Genomic DNA, 13,773 nt, shown 5'->3' on the forward strand with positions numbered 1-13,773 from the left:
TTCTTCAAATGCCCCTATATGCTACAATCACTGCCTTGTAACTTTTTAATGCACTTATACATGGATGAATGGCAGCATCATCAGTCTCCCTTCAACCAAGGCACACTAGAGGGACTATTTCTCTGCAGTGGAAGAGCACTGGGGCTGAACAACACAGTAGCCGTCCCATTCCAGAAGCCTGCAGTTTAGTAATCAGAAAAAAAACTTTAGAAATAATTGTTATAATTATTTTCGTTAAAAGTGTACTGTTATTATTCAGTAGTATATTATTTATTGATTTTTTTATTATTATTATTACTTACTTTGAGACCTTTTCTGACGAAGTGGAAGAGACAGAGAGCACCCACAGCAGAGATGGTGAATGACTTCGATCTTTCCCTTAATTTTTTTTTTTTTTTTTTTTTTTTTTTTTTGCCAAGGCAGCTTCAGACTTGCTAAGAGGAGTTTATTTTGGCTGCGTCGTTTTTAATGCAGTTTTAATAGGGATCTTTAGGTTGGGGTTTGTTTATTTGCTTGCTTGGAGTTTCGTTTGTTTGTTTTCCCCGCCGGGACCGAGTCCGTCCCTCGCCCCCATCCCCTCCGCGCCCGACCGCGCCGCCGCAGTCCCCGCCGGCCGCCGACTACAGCTCCCAGGATCCCTCTGGAAGCACAGGCAGTCCCTCCCTGCCTCCAAGCCCTTGTTGTTTGAAAAGGCTCCGGCGGAGTTTCGGGGGCAGCCGCGGCGCTCGGGGCGGTGCTGGGCGGGGGCAGGCGGGGCAGGCTGGGGCGGTACTGCTGCTCGGTGCCGGGGGAAAGGGGGCTCGAGGGGGGGGACACGGCGCCGTGAATTCCAGGGCAAACCCCTCCCTCGCTGGCCGGCAGGGAGAGGACCCGACGCCCGGCCACGGCCCCAGCGCCGGGGCCAGACCCTCGCCTCGCCACTCCCCGCGGAGGGGAAGGCGAGGAAGGGAAGGCAGGAGTGCTGCCGATCCCCACCTCCCGGCGCAGGGGGAGGAGGAAGAAGGGGAAGGAGCGATCCCGGGGAGCCGCGGCGGCCGTCGCTGAGCTCGGCGGGGCGGGAGGGTCGCAGCTGTGCGGGGGTGGCGCCACCGGCGCGGGGCAGTGGCTGGATACTGGATCCTGCCCCGGGACGCCGAACTTGCGGCGGGGCGGCGGCCGCCCCTGTCGTCTCTCCCGATGTCCGTGTGACTCGGCGGCGGCGAGGAGGAGGAGAAAGAGGAGGCAGGGGGGACCCTCCCGCCTCTGCCCCGCTGGCCGCCGCGCTCCGCTTCGCTGGGCTGTTGTGCGAGAGGGACAGACACCCGCGCCCCGTCCCGCCCCTCACCCCGCAGCCCCGGGAGGCCGGGCCGGGAGCGGTGCTGCCGCCGCCGCCGCCACCGATCGCGGCTCCCTTGGCCGGCCCAGCCCGGGCGCCGCTCTCGTCGCCGCTGTCTGAGGAAGAGAAGGAGCAGGAGGCGGAGGGAGCGCCCCGGCGGGCAGCGGCGCAGCCATGAGCGGCGGGGAAGTGGTCTGCTCGGGCTGGCTCCGAAAGTCCCCGCCGGAGAAGAAGTTGAAACGCTACGTGAGTGCCCTCTCCAACTCCCCTTACTCCTCCCTTCTTCCCTGCCCCGCTTCTCTCCCGCGGGAGCTCCGTGTTCGCCTCCCGCTCCTGCCGGCCTGGCCTGGCCCGGCCTCCCCGCGCAGTCCCTCCCGGCCGGGCCCGGACGAGCCGCCCTCCCGGCTGCCTCCCCGTTCCAGCCGGGACTTCTGCGCGGCACGTCCCGTGCCGCTTCCCCAGCCTTTATTTTCCCTTTTGTTTTCCCTTTCATTTTATTCCTACTTCCTTCTTTTTGCTTTTTCTTTGTTTTGTGGGTTTTTTCCCTTCTCCTTAGAAAAGGGGCGCCCAGCGGTCAGATGTTTCAGCCCAGCTTTCATCGCATTTCGGAGGGAGTCGGGAGAGGGAGGGGGCGGAGTTTTCCCCTCTTCCCTTGGGTCCGGGCTCGGTATATATGTGTTTTTAAATGTAAATATTTGTTGTCCCGGGACTGGTGCTCGATCCCAGAAAGGGCGCGGGGTGCCCCGGCTCCGCGCCGCTCCCGTCAGGATCGCACCCGGGGCTGGTGGCCCGGAGACGGCAGGAGCCGGGGATGCCCCGGGAGCGCTCCCGCTGGGGCAGGAGGAGCTCTGCCCTTGCTCTCCGCACTGGGAAAAAGGAGGAGAGAGTTGGGAGAGAAGTGCCTGTGTCCTTCCCGAAGTTGTTCCCGCTGTTGCTCGGCAGTGGCTGCTCTCGCTGGGGCTGCGGCGGAGCGGACACCGCGCTGCTGGCAGGAAAATGGAGCGCGTTTGCTGAGCGGGCAGATTCCGTGACAGGGCACTGCGAAGCTGCGGGGCCGCCGGGGAGGCTGTCAGGTCACGTAGGAGGGATGGGTGATGCCGGGAGTCATCGCTGCTGGCTGAGCCCTTTCGCATTGGCACCCGGCTTGTTTCACGGCATCTGCGTAATTGGGACAAAATGTTGGGCCTTTTAATTTTTTTCCTCCTTTCTTTTTTTTTTTTCCCCCCAGTTTTTTTTACTGTCTTTCTTAGGTTCTTTCATTCTTTCTTTCTTTTGCAGCAAAGCCTTCAGATTTGTTTGAGAATCTGTGAATACAGATCTTAATGTGACCATGTTATTTTTGTTTGTTAGCGATTAGCAGCCACTTTTTAAAGAACTGTTCTGGGCATTTTTTTAAATGCCAGAAAATTTGTGAAATGAGACTCTATTTAATTTTTTAAAAAATATTTAGGGTAGCCCATTCTCTGTTTCCCAGTGGCAAAAATCCTGTTTGTGCAAAGGACACAGGATCAGACTTGCAAAGAGAACTGATGGATCACAGCAGGGCCCTGTTGCCCTGCCGAATTGGACATGGATTGTATTTTTGGCTAATTCTCCATGTCTGTGTGTATATTCACAGGATGTCTCTTTACCAATGTGTAGGAATTAAGAGCACTATTCATGTCGGTAAAAACTTTGAATAAATTTTCCACTCAAACTCTAAATCCTGTGAACTTGTGCTGTCTGTATATGAACAGAGTTTGCCCCCCTAAATCAATCTCCTAAATCAGTCTCTAAATATGCCAGCTTTTTTCCATGTAGCTGCCCCTTCAGTGTATTTATAGCTCCACTTCCGTGCTGGAATTACACCAGAACCTTTGAGGGGAAAACCCTGACTACAGCAGTGGTCAAGTGGTTCCCTGTCATAAAGAGGCAATTCCTTAATTTTCACTTGAGAAGGGTATCTGCTTTTTGAGGAGGCAGAGTATTAGGGCGATAATATGGCAACCTTATATGAGCATGGTTTGGTTTAACATCTTCATGCATTGTAGGCAATAGGGTCGTGAGTTTAAATCTTGCATGTTGTTTTCAACTCTTTCCTGCTTGTGTAAAGAAAGTTAACACTTGAGAAAGGACTTCAAGTAAAAGTCCTCCAGTTTGTCTGTAGTGGCTGATCAGTTATAGGCTGCAGGTTGATGCTCACTTACCTAAAAGTGACCTTGACTTTATGGTCACTGTCTTCGAGCAAACAAAAAGTTGACATACTTAAGACTATGAACTTTAGCTGAGTGCACTGGCTGGAGAGTTGGCTTGCGCTCCTTGTAATTCTATGCTTAAGCGAAGGCACAGCAGAGAGCTGTGTTTCCCAAAGCCGTATTTTATGGTAGTGGTATTTCAAGGGGCTGCACCAGATGAAAAGATGGGAAAGTGATTTCAATAGGAAACTGCCTTTTCTGCAACACTTACTTTTCACATGTATATATATAAAATTATAACTTTATGCTCTATTAGATTTTGCATGCAAGTGTTGGGGCAAACTCAGGTTACCATCTGGGAATGGAGATAAAAAGTCTGAAATTGCAGTTAAATATGGTTTCAGTTCTTAGGAAGGGTGAAAAGGAGCACTTTGGAGCTAGTACACAGACATATGTTTTGCAGGGACTTCAATTTTTAGTTTGAAACAGTTGGAGATGGTATTAAAGCTACTCATTTTGAGTCTAAAAAAAGTAAAAACCCTCCAACCACCCCTGTCCTGCATGTGAAATAATCAGATTTCCTTGAGTATATGCCTTAATGCCATAAATGTCTGTTTCCCCTCTTAGGAGTTCTGTTCTCATGCCTTCTTCATGTGGTTTTGGTATGGAATTAACGTTCTCACAGCCATTGGCATTCTCCCTGTCTGTCCTTTAAAATGCGATAGTAAACCTTGGCTTCGTGGTTTTCTGCTGTGTTGCAGTTCTGCTGTGCATGTGCCAGTTAAAATAGCTGATGCTTTGTGGTAGCAGCACAGACTTTTTTTTACTGCCATTGTGCTATGAAACCACCAGATATTTAAACACACCTATCCTTGGTAAAGCAAGGAAGAAAAGCTTGAGGGAATGGGAATAAGACCTAAATTCTCTCCTAGAATGACTACGCTTTTGTCTGGGGTAGGCTAGGGCTCAGCAGGACAACAGAACATGCTTTAAATCAGAATCTTAGCATTGATGGTTGGTTTATGGAACAAGTTTGTAATAAGTCTACTGATGGAGTATAATAATTCCCAGTATTCTGAGGGAATCTCATCAATGCATATAAATATCTCAAAGGCTGCTGCCAAGAGGTTGATGCCAGACTCTTTTCTGTGGTGCTCAGTGACAGGATGAGGAGCAATGGCTATAAACTAACAACACAAGAAGTTTCGCCTCACGATGAGGAAGAACTTCTTTACACTGAGGGTGGCAGAGCACTGGAACAGGCTGGCCAGGGAGGCTGTGGAGTCTCACTCTCTGGAGACATTCCAACCCCACCTGGATGTGTTCCTGTGTCACCTGCTCCAGGTGACCCTAACTTGGCAGGGGGGTTGGACTGGATGATCTCTGGAGGCCTCTTCCAACCCTAACTGTTCTGTGATTCCAATATGTCCTACTTGGAGTGAAATATATTTTATTGGATGAAGGTAAAACTCCATCAAAAAACCTTGTATGGACTAAACACTTTTTGGGATAAATTGGTTCAGATTTTTCCGTATCTAATAGACGTCCCTGTTCTTCATAGGATTCGTAAGATGATTTTTGGAAGTAAATTAGGAAACCTTAGTTTTTATCTAAGTATGGCTAAAAATCCTGTGGTTATTTGACTGTTCCTATAGATAGCACATTTAGTTATTTAAAAGCAAGGGGTTTAAAAATGGGAAATGGATTTGATCTCCCTAGGATGTAAGGGGCACTGATATGATTCAGACAAGACTACAGATAGCATCCTCTTACTTTCTAGTCTTTGCAGTAGTAGACAGTGACCGAAGAAGTGCCAGATTATTAAGATGGTTGTTGATGTTTGAACTAGAGGTTCAGACAGCATAGGTACAAATGTGGAATATTTTGCTATGGTTTTGTTTGGCAGTTGCTCTTTGGCACTAATCAAATAGGTGCATCTTCTGTCTTGAGTAATACTTGAACATGCTAAGATATGTAATGGTGTTAAGAAGTGTTTTATTCAGCAGAATAGTTTCAAAGCTATTTAGGTAAAAGCTGCAGTGCCTGACCAAGGCCCTTTTCTGGAAGACACCTTTTTGCATTAAAGCTTTTTTTGTGAATTTTCATCAGCATAGTGAGGAAATTTAAGAAGCTGCATGGTTTACAGGAAAAGAAACAAACCAAGATGAGCTTGTCTGATATCAGTGCTGTCCTCGTGGAGCTGGGTCAGATTAAGGTAAGACAGAGGAGTGTAATCAAGTAACATTATGTGACATCTTTAGAATTCTGAACTTGATTGTGCTTGTGCTACTCAAGAAGTTGCTGAAGACCTCTCTGGAACTGGTATTCAGGCAGAAAACTTTCCTTCTGGGAGGAAGTCTGATCCTCGCCTTCTGCTGTGCATGGGTTAGAAAACAGCAGTTTGACTTTTGATTCTTTCGGGCATGGGTTAGTAAACCCTAAACCATGGAGTTGAAAGCATGACTAAACACACTGTTTTTGTTGATTATAGAAGGAAGTTGTGTTGTTTTGTGTGTCAACTGAAGATGCTGAAATGATCTTGGGTATGACTTTAAGGCTGTAGCTACCTCCTGAGCTTGCTGTTGGGGTTTAAGTCTCACTTGAGGAGCATGGAACTCATCATACAAGTATTTGTTATCTTTGACAGGACATCAGCAGCTGGTGTTGACTTTGCTGCCAAAGCTGCAGCACTGTTAGTGCTTGACCTGTGGTGCATGCTCTGAATTAACTATGAGGGGATGGTTGCAGAGGGTAAGAGCAGGCACCAGTATATAAACAGATTAAGAAGTCTAATATGTGCATAGTAAGGTTCTCGTCTGCTAGTTATTTTATTTGTATGTAGTTTACCATACTATTAATTTAAACATTTCTTGAGCTTGGGTGGTCAGACAGTACCTGAGCCACTTGAATGCTTTTTTCCCTTGGTGTAGATAGGAAAACTGGAGACTTAATTAACAGAAATTGTCCTGTTCCTCTTGAAGTGCCAGTGAAGTACTGGACATATGAAATGAATCAGATATTCTAAATATGTTAAATGGTGTGAAAAATTTTTCCTAACAGCTATAAATAGTAACTCTTAATTTGCAAGCACAGTACCTGAGAAATGAAGGAACAACCAAATTCTGATTTTTTGTGATATTGAAGATGTTTTTTAATTGGATATATTGCAGCTTATGGATACCCTTTCACTCTGTGTTTTGATAAGTCTGTTAATGATCTTTGGTGCAGCTAATCACTGGGGATTACAGTTCAGTGAGAAATTGCCAGGGAGCAGGGAGAGGAAGTGGGAAAACAAATCAGTCTCCCACTTTTTTGATGCTGCATAGTGGCTGCTCCTCCATGTGTGCACAGTCTTGCAGCACTGAGCATTAAGTATAAGTAACTGTAAGTATTTGTACTAAGCAGAGGAAATAGTGAAATACCATGAATTTAAGTTCCAGTTATATGCAGATGAGCTTGTTTTGCATGCCTTTTAGTCAGTCATCAGCCCAGAGCAGCTGTGTGAAATGTCAATTGGATAAATTGATAAAAGAATGTGTTCTTGACAGTTTAGCTTGAAAAAGTATAGACCTTGACTGTCAAAATGAGTATCAATTCTGGAAGCCTTTGGCTGGCCAGGTAACTCTTTCAGCTGAGAGTTAATTCTTGGTATTCAATAGTCCCCTTTTCTCTCTCTCCAAGTTTTAAAAATCTTGGAATGATGGTTTGGTCACTTCTGAGGCATGCTTTATTTTTATCTTTTTTAACATAACTTTTGGATCACATTATTAGATTCAAATAAAATCTTCTACAGACATTTAGAAAACATTTACTCCCCATTAAATTTCGCTCTTGGCTTTGATAGAAATCTTGGCAAAAAAGTGAAAGGAACATCAGTGATTCAAATTGTAGTAATTTTAAGGAAGAGGATAAACTTGAGGATTGTAGATTACTCTGGCTTGGGTATCTTATACTTCTTTAGCCTCGCTTTCACATTTTTCTAGTCTAAAAGTCGATGCCACTAAACTATATTGGGTGAAATATTTTCCTAACTTAAGAAGGGAAGTAGAGCTGATGAGGTGCAAGTTTTGTTTTGACATAGAGCAAAGATTTACCTCCTTATTTTTTCATCCCCACTTTTGCAGTGTTGCAGTGACAGATTTCTTGAGACCTTTTCAAAATCCCCTTAATGTTTTCTGTGCTTCGGTGAGTAATCATTTTATTGCCAATAGAAGCAAGTTCAACTGTTGCAATTTCATTGCAGTATTACATTAGGAGGGGCCTTATGTCTTGCAAATTACTTGAGCAAGACAGGCAGATCACACAGAAAGGGATAATCTTGTCAAGGCAGGTAAGTAGTGTGTACAGGTGAATATTGTAGTACAATGTAATTTGCTGCTGTTGTAGGGATTCTAATGTGAATTCTAATGTGAACTCCTTATATGTACAAACAACTAGTTCTAAAGGAATACTATGGGGTTTTTTTGTTTGGTTGGTTTTTTTGGGGGAGGGGAGGGTCGATGGAGGATTCTGCTGTCTCCCGCCTGCAATAAAATGGTGTTTATTCTTAATTTCCCCTTTATCAATTCTTGATTAGGCTTTTACATTTATTCTTTTATGAATTCTCTGGCTTGTTTGCTTTAGGAAAAGTGTTCATAGTTGCATAAATAATGTTTGCATTGTAAGTATTGTTCAGTGCAATATGCTACTTGTATTTTTGAGCTTTTTTTTTTTTTAAAGAAAAGCACTCCTAGGTTCCAATAAAAGGTTACGTAGTGTACTTTTTGTACTTGTGTTTGCTTTCAGCTGTTGACAAAGGTTTTGTTTCCCAGGATGAACTTTTGAAGCTGTTTGAAACATGCCACAGTGCTTTTAGTTGTAAAAGGTAATCTTATGCTATGTAGTGTGACTGTCTCCTCAGCAGTATTCAGAAGGAACACCTTATGTTACCTCATGTTTACAAGATAACTTTCTGCCAGGTGAAAGAGACTGAATTAATTGTTGAACTCTGTAACCATCTTTTTCTTGGTGTGTTTTTGTTTTTTAACTGAGGAGAAGGAATATATCTAGTTACTTTTTATGCCCCAAAATTACGACTTTATGATTACACTCTCTGGGGTTACAGTGACACATTTTTCTTCCTTTTTTTTCCTAGTAAATGGCAGTTATTTGGGGTAAATGGCAGCGTGAGAGTTGTCTCTCTTGGAACTACTGGCACAGCAACATGAAATTAAAAAGGTCAGGCAGTTATGTCCATATGGCTTGTGTATTATTATACATAATATCTGTGCATAATAAAAATAATTCTGTTTAAAATCATATCTGGAGAAAGAGTTGATACTTCAGCTAGGAAACTGTGCCAAGATTCAGCTTCTCACTTTGGGACAGCTGAGTTTAGGCCCCACATCAAGAAGTGAATTAAAGGAAAAGCTTTTGCTCCTTTTTGTTTTGTACAGCAATTTCTTGACAGAGTACTTAAGAACAACTATGCTTTTTCAGGAGCTGTGCCTGTTCTTTTCTCTGAGAATTTCTAGGAAGCCAGAAGAAAGCTTTGCCCTGTGTGTTTTTTACGAGGAGGTGACTTCTGCTTTCTGCCTCAGGCTGGCTAGATCGAATGAGAAACCTTGATGTGGGGTGCTGTGTAGGCCAGTGGCTGGGCATGGTGGCCAGGCATTGGGATAACCTTGCCTAGCAGGAGAAAAGGAACCTTGTCTATTTGCCTGTTCCCCATATGAGAGTTTTCCAGCCGGCTCGATGCTGACATGTGGGTTGTTCTGCTGCTTTATAAGTGAAAACAATGCCAGATAAACCCTTCATAGCAGTGGAGATAGTGGCTGTCACACAGTAAATCTGCTTCCCCACCCACTTCCCAGCACAGCCAGCCTTGGGGCAGGGTGACGGCAGATGTGCTCCGTCCTTTATACCGGCTAAGTCTGTCTCCACCCCAGGAGGAATGCGATGGGTTTCAGTGGAGCAGGCCAGCAGGCTCCACTCTCTGGGGCTGCAGCCACCGCCAGGCTCTGCAGCATTTCTGCCTCAAAGGAAAAAAAGAAAAACAACACAAAATTAGACTTTGGTTTATTTTTCTATGTTGTCTGGGGCCTGGGATTTAAAAGCAAAATAAATCCTCTGTAGGTGTTTATTGCTGACAGTAGGAGTTCACAGGATTAGATTTGGGATATGGAATAAGGATACAGGAAGCACTTCAAACACAGTTAATATCCCTGCCTTCAAATAGACCTTTAATGCAATCAGCATATAAGAATTACAGTCCATTTGGGAGGATTATTAAAAGGGTAAATACACAAATGATATCAGATAAAAAATGGATTTTGAGTTTCAAAATGGAATTATACCCATTTATTAAAAAAAAGCAGTTCTGAAAATTTTGTGTCAGTTTGTCATTTTCCCTTTGTATGAAGAATAACTGCACTGAGCCACGTAATGTGTTAGACAAATGTTCCCATTCACACTTAATGCATGTTTCTGTTACAGTTTTTTGATGTTTATGTTTCCATGTAGATTCTTAGGCAGAGTCAGATGCAGTGGAGAAGCTGCACCTAGTTTTGGGATGGTGAAGCAAGAATTGCTGCTTTTTAAGGAACGCTTTTTGAAACCAGCCTTAAGTCCATATACAGAATCTAACAAGCATTTATTATTTTTAAAAATGTGTATGCATATCTATGATCCTTAAAAATAGGGTGAAATACGGACAGTTTGTCCCTTTCCAGCAAACACTGAAAAGTAAGGAGCTTATCAGGAAAGAGATGGTGGGCATAATTTATTTGATGCTCCTAATGGTTATCATAAGATTGGTATGTGTTTGTTTCATCAATAAACAACCAAGAAAGAGTATGTCAGAGTAATGTACAAACTTGATGTGAATTGACAATTTGTCCTTGCATTGTTTAATTAAAAAAAAGAGGGGGTAGGGAGAAAGAGGGGAGTGTTTGGAATGTCATTTGCAACAGAAGAGACTGGTGTTTTCCAAGGCAAATGAGGCATTGGAACGCACTGCCATGTGGTATCCACACTGGGAATGCAGGAGATTCCAGGTAGGCTTGGAGAGAATCCCCCAGCTGTAAACATGAATGCTTGGAGGTCTGGGGTGTGATAAGAGGAGACTTCTAAAATGTCATGTTATAACTGGTTCCTTTGGTTCACTTGTGTGATCCAGTGTTTTCCTAGTTCTGCTGATGTGCAGGAAGTGTCAGAGGGAGGCTGTGGGTGTGATGCTATGTGGTAATTCTGCTTCCTAGAAAGCAGTGATCTATATGAACTTAATTTGAGATTTAAGCCACAAACTGACAAAAACGTAAGCCTTTTGAATCTATCACTTGTTACATAATTCTGTGATTTCTTTTGGTGCTCTTCATTAAAGAAATTTTTTTCTTTCAATTGCTGTTATACTGGGTGATGTTATCATGGTGGCACTAGATAAACTTGTTGTTTACAAAATCCTTCCCTGTTGCCAAGAGAGATAACTTCAGTAAGTGCAAGAGTAGGGATGTCAATAAGTGCATCTTCCTGAATCTTACATGTCTTGGTGCATTTCCATCCACTGTTTGTATGCAACTATTGGCTGAAATTATTCGCATCATGCTACGTGATTAAGTTCTGCAGTCTAATGACTTGTTACTCAGTGTGAAATAATGCCCTCAAAGCTGAGGTCATGTCATGCTCTTAGGTATGACCTATCTAATGCAGTTGTCTGTGTGCACAAATGAAGTTAAATTGCATAAGCTTGTCAGCACTATGAGAAATAACTAAAATGACTCTTCAATACCAAAGGTCTGTCAGCAGAGAGGACAGACACACTTGTATTCACTGAGGAATCAGTCATTGCTAAAATAAAATCTGATTTTTCTTTTCTGGGGTTTTGGAGTAGAGAAGGGAGAAAGGGGAAAGGGGGAAGATCTAAACTGAAGAGTAGCATACAAATGACTCATTAGTGTAAATTGGGAAACTTAACCCCAGGGTAATTTTCATCCCAGGGTAATTTTGTCCCAGGACAAGTAACTACAGAGTTTTCTGCTGTGGCATGAAAGTGCCACAGTGCTAAGTTAACTCACAGTCCATTGAATTTTTCCTTGATCTTATGGCTTTGTTTTTCTGTGAATCTCTGCAGCTTCAGTTAAAAAAAAAAAAATAAAAGAGCAGGAATGTATTGTCCGATTTATAAACAAAATGACAGGAAGATCTTTACTGATAATATAAGGGAGGCACCAACTATCATGACATAAATTTGACAGTGTTCTTTGGTGGGGTTTTCTTACAGTACAGCCATAACTCACTGTGATTCAAATCTGCTTGTTTGCTGTCTTAGCCTTTGAATGGGCATGTTAATAATGCAGATTTTTACTGCAGCTTAAGAAACTTTAAACTTCTGCTTGGATCTAAGAAACTGGATGGGGGGTGCAAAGTTGTAAGAAGTACTGCTAAGATGCTCGATTGCTTCCAACAACTTCTGGGAAGGCAGTGCTATTCTCGTTGGGGTACTTCTCCTGCCCTCTGCTTACAGGAAGAGGTTTTCCTATCAGTCTCTGCAGCCAGCATCTGACAGAGCTGGAGGATGCTCCCATCTCCCTTAGCTGGCTAGAAAATGAGCCCTTTGATCCTTTGCTTCAGGTAGCTGTTGTGTAAAGGGATGGAAGATGGAATGCTCTTCTCCAAAATCTCAGGCTGCTTAAATAAAATCGGGAATAAGGAAGACTGTCATGTGTCCATTTCAGCTGGGAGACTGAGCTGGACAGATGTTTCTTACTCAGTGCTGAGGAGGAAAGTCCCTGGCTAGGGGTTGTAGAATGAGGGTTAAAAGGTAAAGGAATCCTGTGGGGGCCTCCTGCTGCAATGATACCTTCAGCCCTGCATTAGTGAGAGCCAAGATACAAAACTTGTGTCGATTCATCCTTTCCTCCTCCTCCTCCTTCTTCCTCTCATTGCAACTTTGTTTATTTTCCTACTTTTAAATTGCATAATTTAGTCCTTCCTGTCACTTCCTAATGTCTGAATCATAGGTAGCTCTTCCTGCCTGCAGTAAACAAACATTTTACTCCTGGCACCTTTCCAAACATTGAGGTTGTGTTTATGAAGGTGGAGGGGGTCCCTCTGGCAGTGTGCTTGGGAAGATAATTCACTTGTATACAGGTTGGATAAGCTGCTTACTACATGTGTCTGTGGCTAGCTGATTTCCTTGTCTTTCCAATCTTCCAAACTGATGGAACTGCTGGGCTGATGAGGCCAAGCAGGTGAACGGTAGTGGATGATAAAAGCAGGGCATAAACAGTGGGCTCTGAGCTTCTGAAGTTAATAACTTGCTGCTGTTGGTATTGCCTCTTGGCTCTCTCACACTTTGCGTGCACGTACAGTACTGAGGACATGGTGTGTATCATGTAATCAGTCACTTGTGAGAAACACTGCCCGGTCTAACACTCAGGCCTTGCTCATTTTTTGGGTTCTTTCACTGCAACGCAAGAAGATAACACAGAACTGTTTGGAGCATGTGTTCAGCCTCCATCAGCCTGCTGTATATCTTACACCACATTTGTAAAAGCTGGCAAACAGGAGTGTGTCATTCTCACTTTCCATGTTGTTACTCTTCTTAGCTTTGAAAATTCTTCATTTTATTTTTTAATTGACTGTGACTCCAGAATGATGCAGAGAAGATACGGCTGACATCTGTGGAGGCTCCCCACCTTTCCTGTCACATTAGCACTCTCTCTTTACTGGTTTCTGTCCTTTATGGAGAAAATTCATCTTGAATCATCACAGGCCAGCCTCACAATGTGTTGAACACAGCAGCTCCTGCACTTCATGTGGAACTGTTAAATGGGCTTAATATGGTAAATGGAGACAGCAAAGGAAAGATTCAGTCTGTGTTTTGGCAGCTTTGCATTTGTACCTTCCTACCCATCTGTGCCTCCTCACTTCCCTCCAGTTCTTCCTACCAAGATGGCAAGAAGGTGAGAATAAGTCAAGTGTGTTTAGGACAGATTAGATGAGGTAAGAACACCCTGAATATTATGCTGACTTAATTGTGCTTTCTTGTAAAAGAGAGAGAGAGACCACCTTTTTTCTTAAGTTACAGCTTACCCTGATTTTTTTGACAGTGTTGTGTATAGCATGGGAAACATATTCTCTATGCAGATGATCTAAAAATCCTAACAAAATCATTTTGCAGGTTGTGCCTATAAGACAAAACAACAGAATATAACTCTAGTCTAGTTAAGTACCAATTTTAGAAAAGACAATTGAAGCAAAAGAACCCTGCTATAACATGCCATAGGCATACCTCATGTTCCAGTT

The 13,773-nt window shown here is 43.7% G+C and overlaps 1 protein-coding gene across 7 annotated transcripts in view; it reads left to right on the top strand.

Moving 5' to 3' along the window:
* Nucleotides 1–812: 812 nt before the first annotated feature.
* GAB1 (GRB2 associated binding protein 1) overlaps nucleotides 813–13,773 on the top strand; it is a 94,848-nt gene continuing 81,887 nt past the window's right edge. For all 7 annotated transcript variants that reach the window (XM_085057504.1, XM_085057505.1, XM_085057507.1 and 4 more), the window contains exon 1: nucleotides 813–1,561. In XM_085057504.1, the coding sequence (XP_084913630.1) occupies nucleotides 1,490–1,561 (72 nt within the window). In that variant the 5' untranslated portion in view covers nucleotides 813–1,489. The remainder of the gene's footprint in view (nucleotides 1,562–13,773) is intronic.

This window comes from Lichenostomus cassidix, chromosome 4, assembly GCF_008360975.1.
Source record: "Lichenostomus cassidix isolate B80296 chromosome 4, HeHo_3.0, whole genome shotgun sequence".
In the NCBI taxonomy this organism is placed as follows: domain Eukaryota; kingdom Metazoa; phylum Chordata; class Aves; order Passeriformes; family Meliphagidae; genus Lichenostomus; species Lichenostomus cassidix.